Raw genomic sequence first — 12,817 nt, 5'->3', positions numbered from 1 at the left:
ATTTTCACAAGGAGTTATGAGGTATTAAGAATTATATAATTCAGTTTTTCTATACTCAGCACGGCCAGAGATGGGTAGGAGTTAATGGTCCATATAAAGGGAGCAAAACAGGGAAGAGAAGATTTAAAGCATCAATATTTGGCTTAGGAGTTTTTTGAGGAATACAATGGACTTGTCTTTGCTGACACTTCCAATAGGATCTTTTGGAGTAATTTAGTGTTTTCCTCCAACTGCTTTAATTTCATCAAGCTTTTCATACTCTCTGGGCTGCACATCAATGTCCCATTTGCCAATTCTCTTGCCCACTTTAATTATGGCTGTGCAGAGAGACCCCTTCCTGTCTACTGCAGGATGGGCAGAGAAAATAGGCTGAGGCTTTGTGGAAAATTCAGTGTGTGCTCCTCTCCTTCAGAAAACTTGGTGGAGACAGATGACAGAATGTTCTTGAAATATGGAAGTTTCAAGGAGTGCTTGTTTGTTGGGCAAGAACAGCATTTCATGGAATCATAGCATATCCTCCGTTGGAGGCATCCCAGAGGCATCATTGAATCCCACTCCTGAAATTCAACTGGAATAAAACAGCCAAAGTGGTTCTCAGAGCATTTAATTCTTTGGTTTTCAAGTGAGGCCGCTTTAAGCTCTGCCTGAAGTTAGATAAGCCACACTGCCAAGAGAACTCTGAGCTTCTCCCATTCTATAGGGAAGTGTCTTGGGAAGTAAATTCTTCTGTACACTCCTGTATAGATGAGATATCACATCAATTCCTCTGAAATGGAATAGTGGAGTGGCTTAAAATGAGAATTTGGATCAAATATAGAGAGTCACAGGCTGGCTGAGGCTGAAGGAGCTGAGTGGGCAGCTGGTGTCACCTCCCTGCTCCAGCAGGGCCATCCCAGAGCACAGGGCACAGCATGGTGTGCACACAGCTCTGCCACAGCCCCAGGGAGGAGAGCCCCCAGGCTGTGTGGGCAATGTGCTCAGGGCTGGGCACTGCCCAGGGAAGAAGCTGTGCCTCCTGGGCAGGGCAATTGCTGGGCTCAGGCCCTGCCCGTGGCTCTGGTGCCATTGCTGGGCCCCGGAGCAGAGCCTGGGCCCTGCTCTGCCCCTCCTGCAGCCAGGGACAGCCAGGCCTGAGGGCCCCTCTCAGCTGGGGCTCCTCTCCAGCCTGAGCAGCCCCGGCTCCCGCAGCCTTTCCTGGGCACCCAGAGGCTCCAGGCCCTTGCTCAGCTCCAGCAGCTGCTGGCCCTGCTGTGCTCAGCAGCCAGAGCTGGACACAGCACTGCAGAGGTGCCTGCAGGGCTGCCCCCAGGGCCACCATCCCTCCCTGAGCTGCTGACAATGCTCTGCTGCTGCCCCATGGATATCAGGATCCCCAGGTCCTCCTTGTGCAGCTCTCCAGGGTCTCTCCCCTCACTTCAGCCGTGCTTTTCTCAGTCAATTTTATGCTCTGAAAAGAATGGAACAGTTCCCCAGGTAAAAAAGATCCATGCTGAACCCTCTAACACAATGCAGAAGTGGCCAGGCAGGCTTTTCCCTGAAAATCCAAATGTAGAATCAACTGCTGATTCTTGGAGTTATTGCTGAAGGAGTTTTTTGGAATATGAACATTGAACCTTTCAACTTAATGGTTTGCATATCTAAAGCTGACTGCCATCATTCTTCAAAGAAACGCTACTTAATGCACAGAAACTGTGCTGCACTTAAAAGAGATGTTATAAAATACTACAGCAGTAAATACTGCTGTAAATTATAGATCATAATATACAGCACATGTACATTGTGCATCACATAAGATTTTATGTCTAATCATAGTATATGAGACAATAAATTTTATATCCGGGAGCTGGAACACACAGTTCAGGGAAGTGTTTTAGACGTGGATGATTTCCCTGCAGTTCTGTTTTTTCTTCTCCTCAGTCCCTGAATTAGTAAAAAATGAGCACACCTCAGCTGCAGGGTATAAATCACTCAGTCTTGTCACTTTTCCCACAGGAGAAGTCATATTCCCATGCTCACTTTATGATTTTTGCCAGGTAATTACTGAATTAAGTCTAATTACAGCTGACTAGACTCTGTGCCTGTTGGGGTGGTGGCAGTGACCTTGCCCTTGAGCCCTTTCCACAGGTGGCACTTGGTTTTCTGCCCTTTATGAAACATTCCTGGGTCACAAGTCCAGCTGTAGCTGCTTTGTACTTCACCCCTTACCTCTCTGACAGGAACATTTTGGAGTCACTTTGTTCCTGTCCCTCCACTCCACCTCCCTCCTCTTTTTCTCTGTCACTTCTTCACACTGTGATATTGCATTCCAAAATAAATAGCAAACTTAGAAAAGGAATAGATTAGATAATAAGAGAATTGATTGAATTAGATAAAGTCTGATGAGATAAATAGGTTAGGGGGACATTTGCCACCAACACGCTGTCTCCTGTTTCATGTCCAGCTGGTCTGGCTTTGCTGGGAGAGTGTCCCAGGGCTTCACAGAGCCTGTTCCACCCTCTCTCCTGAGCAATCAGGATGATTAATAACTGCAGGCCACCTTTATTAAGTTGGGTAACAGAGACTCAAGCTTCTACAGCTCCAGCTTTTCCACTTGCTGCTGGCCCTGGCAGCTGGGAAGCCGTGGTTCAGCAAGCTCCTGCTCTCTGTAACTCCCAGGGTTGTTGTGGTAATGGATCTCTCCAAAGCTCTGTAATGCAGTGGATAAAGCTGTAAACTCCTGCTTTCCCCAGGAATTGCTGACAATTGCAGGAATAGCCCTTTTGTGCTGAGATCTGGAGATTGTCCTCGGGGTCAGAGGGGAGATGTCTCTGGGTATTTTTCTCTGGATGAGCGGAATGTTCCTTCTGTGACCAGGACAAATGAGGCTGAAATAAAAAGTTGGAGTGTGTGTAGGAGTTTTAGAGGGCAGGATTTTACGGGATGAGCACAAAGAGGAGGAAGGCAACTTCAGCAGTGTGTAAGAAACCAAATTTCCTTTCTGGTGTGCAAACCAATCTGCTTGTAGTGGTGCTGGACAGTGGGACTTAAATCTTAAAGGCCTTTTCCAGCCTTAATTCTCTGTTTTTATGGGATTAGGATAAGTGGGTATAAAGGCATTGGTTCTGGCTTGTTTTGTAAGTACTATTAATAATATTACTATGAAATATTATATATGTTATTCTATGCAGAGGGAATTGTCTCTGTGCTGCTCCTTCCTGCTGAACATATGTGTGATAGAAAAATAACCTTTATGAAAAGCTGTTTTATAAAAAAAGTGATGTTTTTAGGCTTGGAATAAACCTTAGGAATAAACCCTAGGCACAACAGGATGAGCAGACCCTTCCCTGAGCTCTATTGATGTTGTAATAAGGAATCTGGGAGCTGGGGCTCCAGTGTAACACCCCCAAATCTACCACTGACTGCACCAGAGGGGCTGGAATTGGTCCTTGGCTCTTTGGGAAAGTCCAGTTGAAAATCCAGTGGTATCATTGTCAATTATTAATCCCACAAAGACTCCACAGAGCCAGAATTTGGCCAAAGTGGAGCAGAATTGAGGAGTTAATTAAAGCGCTTGAAAAGTCAGTGTTGATGCTGATGGTGGGGGCTGGATGCTCTCAGCTCTGCATGGTGGCCAAATTTGTGTTTTCAGATACCTAGAGTACAAATTTATCATTATTAGTGCACCAGGTTATTTTTGGGAACTAGAATTTTTGGCCAAAAAATATGCAGGATATTGAATCTTCAGCACTGCTCACTCCAAGTCTTTGGTAATCTGAATCCGAAAAAAAATAATGTCTGTGGGCTTTTTTTCCCCTTTGTTAAAATATTTTATGTTGTCCAAAAACACAATAGGGTTTTAAATTTCTTAAGAACTTATTTCTGTGATGCCGGGGTGAACCCCTAAATCGAATCCTGTATTCTCCAGGATCTTGTCTGTCTGGAAGGGGATACAGCAGCCTCAGGTGTGGATACAAACACATGGACATGGCGCTGAGAGCAGCCTAAGAATGTGGTGTCTTATCCCAGATTTTGAGGTTTCATTTGCTCTCTTCAGGAATGTTCTGAAAGCCCTTTTTCACTACCTACAGGGGATGTGCAGGAAGGTTGGAGCTGGGATTTACACAAAAGTGGGAAGTGCCAGGACACAGAAAATAGCTTCCCACTGCCAGAGAGCAGGGATAGATGGGAATATTGGGAGTAAATCCTTCCCTGGGAGGGTGGGCAGGCCCTGGCACAGGGTGCCCAGAGCAGCTGGGGCTGCCCCTGGATCCCTGGAAGTGTCCAAGGCCAGGTTGGATGGGGCTGGGAGCAGCCTGGGATAGTGGAAAGTGTCCCTGCTCATGGCAGGGGTGGCACTGGATGGGCTTTGAGGTCCCCTCCAACCCAAACCAGTCTGGGACTTCATGGGGCAGAATGCCCCAGCCAAGGGACAGCTCAGCAGACTAACTCCCCTGTGTTATTTTGCCTTTCCATTTATTTTGCATCTAAAGATGAAAAAAATCACCTCAGGATTTTCAGGGACCTTTGGGCCTCAGGATCCCTCAATGACAGAGCAACTCCTCTTGTCCAGTGTCACTGCTGGGAATTGGGAGAGCTGTGCTGATGAGGATGCATTGGGAGGCATTTCCCTGACTACTGAGCAGCTCCGGTGGACTTGGAGCAGTTGGAAAAGCTCTTTGCCTGTTCTGCTCCTGCTTCCACCTCTTACACACCAATTGGGAGGATGGGAATAAACCTTGTGGGATTAACAAGCGGCAGACTTATTTTAATTTGGATTGTGCTGATCAGTACAGCGGAGCTGTGGATGATGTTGTTACTTGAAAGTAGGAATCTTAAAAAAATTGTCTTTTGTGAGTACCACTGCAAGGAAGTGGCCATTTCCAGAGGAGTTATAAAACACTACAGTGTTTTCAGCATCACAAGTTCAGCTGAAGGATTTTTCAAACAGCTCTATGGGGAAATGCCCCATTTTTAAGTGAATTCTTTAGCTGCAACTTTTCAGTCTTCAGTGTGATTTTATTCTCCGTTTTAACCTAAACATGCAATTTGTGTGTTTCAAATTGAACACTGCTGCCATTCTGCTGGGCTTTGTGGGGTTTCCTGCAATGTCAGTGTAGCCAATGGCTGCAATGTACCCGTTTCTCAGGAAGTGATATCACAGAATTCCAGACTGGTTTGGGTTGGAAGGGACCTCAACACCCATCTCATACCCACCCCTGCTACAGGCAGGGACACCTTCCACTGTCCCAGGCTGCTCCAAGCCCCAGTGTCCAGCCTGGCCTTGAGCACTGCCAGGGATCCAGGGGCAGCCACAGCTGCTCTGGGCACCCTGTGCCAGGGCCTACGACTCTCCCAGGGAACAATTCCTTCCCAATATTCCATCTATCCCTGCCCTCTGGCAGTGGAAGCCATTCCCCATTTTCCTGTCTCTCCGTCCCTTTCCCAAACATTCTGTTTGTTCTTCAGTTTTAACAATGTCTTAGACAATGATATTCTGAAAGGCAATGAATTCCAGCAGGATGCCAGGAATTTCTGAGGAACGGGAATGTTGTTACTGATTCTGCCAGAAGTGGCCCCACATTATAACTTTCCAACCTGGTGGAGCATTTCTGTCTTGGGTGTAATAAGAGTTCTGTACAAGGAAACAGGGACAAGACAAGGGGAAAGGGCCTCAGGCTGGGCCAGGGGAGGCTCAGCTTGGACAGCAGCAGGAATTTCTGCATGGAAAGGGTGCTCAGGCCTTGGCAGGGGCTGCCCAGGGAGCTTTGCAGTGCCCATCCCTGCAGGTGTGCCAGGAAGGGCTGGAGGTGGCACTCGGTGCTCTGGGCTGGGGACAAGGTGAGCATCGGGCACAGGGGGATTCTGTGATTCCATTAAAATCATCTCTTCCTGCAGCAAGAAAAGATGATTAAATGCTAATTATGGAGGCAAGTCCTTTACACATTTGTTCTGCCTGACACCTTGTGCCAAACACCCTTCTGAGAATGGTCGTGGTTTCTTTTTAGTCATTTACACTCCCATCATGTTTGATGGGGTTTTATAGTAATCTCCATATCCCAGATTGGTTCTGGCAGGTTTTCCCTGGGGGAATTATTGTTGCTGAGGGGTCTGTAACAGGTTCTCACCTTGGCTGCCAGCGCAGAGCATGCCAGAAGCAGAGATAAGCAGAGTTTTCCATATCTGCAAACAACAGGAGAGCTTGTTCAGAGGACACCACTCCACAAGCACCGTGTAAACCAATCTGTATCCTTATTTTCTCTGCAGTAATTCCATATATTCACTCCTCGGGTATGACCTGGCTCTGACATACTTGAATTTTTCAAGATCTTATAGAAAAGCTTAAAAGCTTACAACAGGTTTTGAGGGCACACTAAATTTCCTCACAAAGAGAAGAGATGTTCCTTGGATAAATGTGATTCAGGAGTCTTAAAAAATCAGGAGCAGGTGGAAATCTTGTGTCAGAAGAAAAAACACAACAGCAAAAATGTAACCTGGGAATGCAGAAGGTTCAACTGCTTATGTTGAACAAGTGACACCTTAAAGTCACTGATGTCCTTTTTTGTCTGTCTTCCCCCACACCCTGGTGCATCCTTAATGGATCAGACAACACATTCCCTGTAGTTCCCTTCCTTTTGCCTCCCAGCTCAGCTATTGCTTTTTGATTTTCTGATCATATAAATTACTTCTGGAAATTCTGTATTTTCTTATAAGTTTAGATGGAACTTTTATGCTTCCAAATACTCTGGTTTATTCCTCCCTCTTTTTTTTTTCACAGAGTGGATGACATTTGTGTTTATGCCTTTGTTTATAAAAACTCTCCGTAGGCTTAGAGTGGAGCTCTCTTGGTCCCATGTTGGAAATCTCATCAACCATTAGCAAGTGTGGTTGTTGCTGGTTTTTTTGTTGATATTGTTGTTACCTCTAAATTCTATCAGCCTTTCTTTCCCCTGCTTGTGGAATCCTGCTGCAGTTTATTTGATTTTATTTCCTGTGCTAAAAGTGTCAGCCCAATATTCCAATTTCCTCCTGCCTGTAAAACCTAGTGCCTTTTGGAGCAGCAGGTGTTGCAGCCCCCCCAGAACTGTTGTGTGATATCGGAGGCCTGGATGAAATATCCCGCCAAAAATCATTCAAGTGGTTGTTTCTCTGGGTGAAAATTTATGGAATGCACCCTGTGGAAGGCTGGAATGGAAGTGCTGGAATCATATAACTTAATAAAAGGCTGACAAGGGGATTTTGTGTGAAATATAGGTGGTGATTCCCATAAGCCATTTAAAACTCAACTGGGGTCATAAATACAAAGAGCTGGACTTAAGGACACAATTCCTGAAGACCTCTCCAAGCACTGCTGAGCTTTTCTCAGGAGTTCAGCACTTCAGAGGTTATGTGGAGCAGCGATTCCTTCTTAAAAGTGCTCTGAAGGTCAAAATCCTTCTCACTCTATGGGTTTTGCCTATCAGTACCTCATTTGGGCTGGGGTCAGTGGTAAACAGCACCAATCCATCACTGCAGCTTCCCAGCTCCTTCTTCCCTTTAGGATTTTGGAACGCTACGTCCAAGACCAGATTCCGGGGGCGACAGTCGTGGTGGAATCCATCGGAGCACGGAGGTTTGGGGATGGATATTCTGAGGAGGATTACACCAAGTCTGACCTCATGGTCTACGCCATCGACCCACAAACCAACAGAGCCATCATGAGGAACGAACTTTTTAAGTGAGTGTTCGTTTTGTTGATCTCCCTCTGTTTCTGTGGATTGTTTGGGAATCTGTTGGTCTGTTAGAGACTGGTTCAGCATAACAGGAGCAGAAAAATCCATTGAAACAGCTGCTGCATGGATATCCCCTTGAGAATTTGCCACTTCCTACTTCAGTCCAGTGCCTTGGGCTAAATTGTCCTAATCCACATGAGTCAGACATTGTCACCATGACAGCTTGTAATGGTAATGGGTTTTGTCCACCCTGTGGATGAGCTTCCAACTGAAATTCCTGCAAGGAATTTTCTTGCTATGTACACAAAGTCCTGTGTGATCTTCAGGCTTTGGTGCTGCAGTGTTGACCTTCAGGCTTCCCATGGTTTCTGTACAGAGCTTGAGTCTTCTTTTCTTTTCTTTTCTTTTCTTTTCTTTTCTTTTCTTTTCTTTTCTTTTCTTTTCTTTTCTTTTCTTTTCTTTTCTTTTCTTTTCTTTTCTTTTCTTTTCTTTTCTTTTCTTTTCTTTTCTTTTCTTCCCCTTTCCCTTTCCCTTTCCCTTTCCCTTTCCCTTTCCCTTTCCCTTTCCCTTTCCCTTTCCCTTTCCCTTTCCCTTTCCCTTTCCCTTTCCCTTTCCCTTTCCCTTTCCCTTTCCCTTTCCTCTCCCCTCCCTTCATGGCTCTTTGAATTTCAGGAAAAATAAACTTTTCCCTTTGCAGACTCTCTTCATGGTCAGGGAAAAAAAAAAAAAAAAGTCCCTCTTCATTTTGGCACCCTTAGAAAATATTGGATTTTCTTTTTAGGGATGTTCAGATGCCCAGTGAAGTACCCAGAGCAGAATAGAGTTAAGATAGGTTAAAAATCAGATTTTCCAACAGGAAGGGAAGGGGGATTCATCTGAGAAACAACTTCATTAAAATGCTCCCTGTGCCTGCACATTCAGCTTTTTAGGAGCTTATTTCTTCTCTTCAAAAGCTTTTAAATATTTAAATCAGAAAAATCCCAGGGAATGCTTCCCTGACTTTAGGGTAGAGGTGAGAGGCGGTCAGCTCACTGGAGTAAAGAGAGTTTTGCAGCTGGAGTTCCCAGATTTTCACTGGAAAGTGGGAGAACCTCAGGAGATTTGGGCTATGGATGTACCAAAATCCACAAAGATTTTAACCTCCTAAAAAGAGAAAGGTCCCTCCTGTGAGTTTGATTTCAGAGGGGTGGCTCAGGGCTCTTCCTGCCATGATCAGAAGACACTTTAGCAGTGGTTGTCCCCTCACTAGGAAGCCACGAGTCCCAACCACCTTCTGCCAGCCAAGAGTCTGCTCTGGATCTGACAGAAAAGGGATCAGGGGGAGAAAGGATCATTTAATAAACTGAACATGATGGGAGAAATGTGAACAAGTCCAAAAGAAACAGATTATTCTGTTTTGCAAAAAATTAAATTTAAAACAAATCCTATTTAGTTAAAAATTAAATGTTTTACCTAAACATTTAATTACCAATAAGGAAGATAAATTCCCACAGGTGATTTTCCAAGTGTTCAACAATTCCATGATATATCCAGGACCAACAGCACAAAATTAGTGACTTCTGCCAGCTTGGATTTTTATACAGCTCACCAAATGATTGTGTATTGGAAGATACCTGTGGCTTTTCCAGAATAGGCTTTTTTTGGAACACCTGCTGTGTTCCTGCTTCTAAAGCAGAGTGGAGGCTCTGATTTAACAGAATTTCTTGTGAACCTGTCACTGTTTGAAAACAATTATTTGTGAAGGTTGAATGCAAGGGGAATTGAGGATGAAGTGGAACAGCAGGTAGAGAGGTGCAGGGATACAGGCAGGAGTCGGGGATCCAAACCCAAAGCAGCTGGAGCTGGGAGAAGGGGTTGGACACAGAAGCTCACCAGAGCAGCTGAACAGAGTCACAGTTGTCACCATGAGAAGCAAACCCCACTGAACCAAAGCATGACACTCCTGTAATCCATAATATTAATCCCACAGTAATTCCAGGGAAATGTTTGCCTGGAAAACCAAGGCATGATTTAGAAGTTGTGAATGTAGCAGCCAGTGCCAGGTGATAAAACCCACGTGTCTCTCAAGATGTGCAGAATTTTCCATGTCCTGTACTTTGTAAAACTGATACACAACAAGAGATCCATATTTTCCCTTCAAACTGTTATGATTGATTACCTACAGTTTTTATTAATCACAGATCTCATAAAACAGATTCCTTCAGGTTGGGAAGAACCTCTGAGCTCATCAGGTCCAACACTTAACCCAGCATTTCCAAGCCCACCACTAAACCATGTCCTCACATCCACACAGTTTATCAACACCTCCAGGGATGGGCACTGCAAAGCTCCCTGGGCAGCCCCTGCCAAGGCCTGAGCACCCTTTCCATGCAGAAATTCCTGCTGCTGTCCAAGCTGAGCCTCCCCTGGCCCAGCCTGAGGCCCTTTCCCCTTCTCCTGTCCCTGTTCCCTGGCAGCACAGCCCGACCCCCCCTGGCTGTCCCCTCCTGGCAGGGAGTTGTGCAGAGCCACAAGGTCCCCCCTGAGCCTCCTTTGCTCCAGGCTGAGCCCCTTTCCCAGCTCCCTCAGCCCCTCCTCCTCTGATTTTTTTGCTCCAAATCTGTTTGATTACACCCTAAAAATGGGTCTGAATAGCACCTGTACTTCACTATGTCCTCCCTCTTCCACAAACCCTAAAAGACTCTGAAGCCACTCAGATAATTTCCCAGACTGAAACGTTCAGCCTCCTTTCCTATCTTATAAAGGGAAGAGGCTTTGATTTATTGGAGCATAAAAACCAGTTGAATGCAGCAAATTCCTCCTGCATAAATTAAGTGGAAAATGTCCCCTGTTAAAAAGAAACTGTGTGCAGCTCCTGCACAACGTGTCAGGTTCCATCACAGAGTAAACGCTCACGGCTGAGTTATGAACCTGTTAAAAAGGCCCTGTCGGGAAAATGCCAGTGGAATTTCAAGGGAGAGATGGTTAAAATCATCCAGGGATTTAATGTGTCCTGCTGGGAAGGCTTTTGCGAGCTCAAAGGATGTGGGACATGCACCAGTGACATCTAGTGAGCAGCAAGAGAATGGTTCTATCCACTTTATGCCATCATTTAGGTTGGAAAAGGGATTTTTTTGCAAGTACCAAGGAAATGGTTTGTGGAAGACATCAGGGATGGGAATTATTCTTCCAGACACCTTTGTAAGGGTGGGGGTGAGCGGCCTCTTTGCCCTCAGTATCATGAAACCAGCCCAAATACATCATTCAGGACAAGCTGTTCTGCCTGTGACGAGATCCAGTTCATCCATTACACACCCAGAGCCGAGTGGATTCTCCCCAAAAATCCAAAATAAAAAAAAAATCAAGGACAAGAAATACTATGAGGATTTATAGGGAAATTAATCTGAGGGGAAGTCAATGATATTAAAGAAATGGCCCTTGAAGAGTAGAATTTCAGTCTCATGATCAGAGGTAAAGAAATCAAAGCTATCTCAGGCTTTCTTTGGACATTCAGAGTTTATACACAAAATACTGAAGGAAGTTTTTTGTTGTTTTTTGTTTGACATTTTCAGGAGGTTTTTCCCCCCTTGTCTTTCTCTAGGAGAACCACTGTACGTGTAAGGATCTGGAATTCTGCTATAGCTCCCACCTTTCATGATCCTCCATCCTAACACATCTCCTACTTTGGTCTTTGGCGCTGGGCAGCTTGTGAGACACTCAATCCTCACTTCTGGAGTGATCCAAGGATTTTTATTTTTTTTAAGAAGTTGAAGCCTTGGACAATGTATTTTTTGTCCAACCAGGCAAAGAATTTCCCTAAGGAGCTGAGCAAATCCTCTAAAAATTGCGTGATTTTAGAGTAACAGCAACCATGGAATCTTTTCCACCATTCCAAAGGTGGAAAATACATCTGAGGTCATTGAATCCAACATCCCCAGCACTGCCAAGGTCACCACTGCCCCCTGTCCCCAAGTGCCACATCCACAGGTTCTTTGAACACTTCCAGAGTTGGTGACCCCACCACTGCCTTGATGATCTTTTGGGCGGAGTGGTCTTTAGGGATGTGTCCAGGAAGGGTTGGTTGATCCTCGGGATCAAAGCAGAGAAGGAAAAGCACAAAGCAAGGCCTTTGTGATGCCAGCAAGAACTTTGTGCCCCTGGAAATCAGGATAAGCTCAGCTTAGTCCTCCTTTTCAGTATCTAAACTGTGTCCTGATGTTAAGTACATTGGAATTGTCCCTGGCACTGGGATTACAGGGAATTGCCACTATTCCAAAAGCCCACAAAGACAACGTATACGCTTTATTGGGCTATTAACCTGCCCTAATTAAAACTCTTTTCATGACCTTGGCCCTAATAGCTGGATGTTTTTGTGCCACTGAAGGTTCCTGGATGGCAAACTGCTGGATATCAACAAGGAGTTCCAGCCCTACCTGGGCCAGGGCGGGCGAATCCTGGAGATCCGCACGCCGGACGTGGTGGCCAACGTGAAGAAGCAGGCGCAGGCCGTGGGCTACACGGAGGGGGCACTGCTGGCCCTGGCTGTCATCATCATCCTGTGCTGCATGCCAGCCATCCTCATCGTCATGGTCAGCTACCGGCAGTGAGTACCCTCCTCCTCTTCCTCCTCTCCCAGGGCTCGTAACCTTGTAGTAGAGGTGCTGCAGTTCGTAGTGGAGCCGCTTCGACTCAATTATTTGTCTTTTTGAGATTAATTTCTATTTATTAATGCCTATTTCTATAATATGTTGTATGTATTATCTAAATTTCTATTACAAAAGCAATTTCTGGGTTTAATCCCCTTCTCATCACAAGGGTTGCTCAATGCTTGGTGTGATGAACATGGGAAGGGCATCCTGGGTTTCCTAACACGGTGCAAGATTTTTCTGCCAAAACACCAGCTCAAAACCCAGATGCTGGGCACAGAAGTGGTGATTCAGAGCTGAATTCCATACCAAAAATAAAGCATATTGGGAAAAAAGGTGCTTTTTCAAGAAATTAATCAAAAATCAAATTAGAGGATTCCAGTGTTTTTGCTTAAATCCTAAAATATTTTTTTCTGAACTTCTTAACTGCAAATGTTTCCTGGAGAGTTGGTTTTCTGCCATTGTGGGGCAACATTGGAGATAATTTTTGATATTTCTTCTTGG

General features: G+C 45.2%; 1 protein-coding gene across 1 annotated transcript in view; it reads left to right on the top strand.

The window, feature by feature from the left end:
* Nucleotides 1–12,817, top strand: part of PCDH15 (protocadherin related 15) — a 651,760-nt gene that overhangs the window by 615,747 nt on the left and 23,196 nt on the right. The window contains exons 38-39 of the mRNA XM_064429942.1: nucleotides 7,517–7,693; nucleotides 12,052–12,270. Coding sequence (XP_064286012.1) covers nucleotides 7,517–7,693; nucleotides 12,052–12,270 — 396 coding nt within the window. The remainder of the gene's footprint in view (nucleotides 1–7,516; nucleotides 7,694–12,051; nucleotides 12,271–12,817) is intronic.

This window comes from Passer domesticus, chromosome 8 (genome assembly GCF_036417665.1).
Source record: "Passer domesticus isolate bPasDom1 chromosome 8, bPasDom1.hap1, whole genome shotgun sequence".
NCBI classification, from domain to species: Eukaryota; Metazoa; Chordata; class Aves; order Passeriformes; family Passeridae; genus Passer; species Passer domesticus.
The sequence above is the reverse complement of the archived record's forward strand: the minus strand, read 5'-3'. Positions and strand labels throughout refer to the sequence as shown.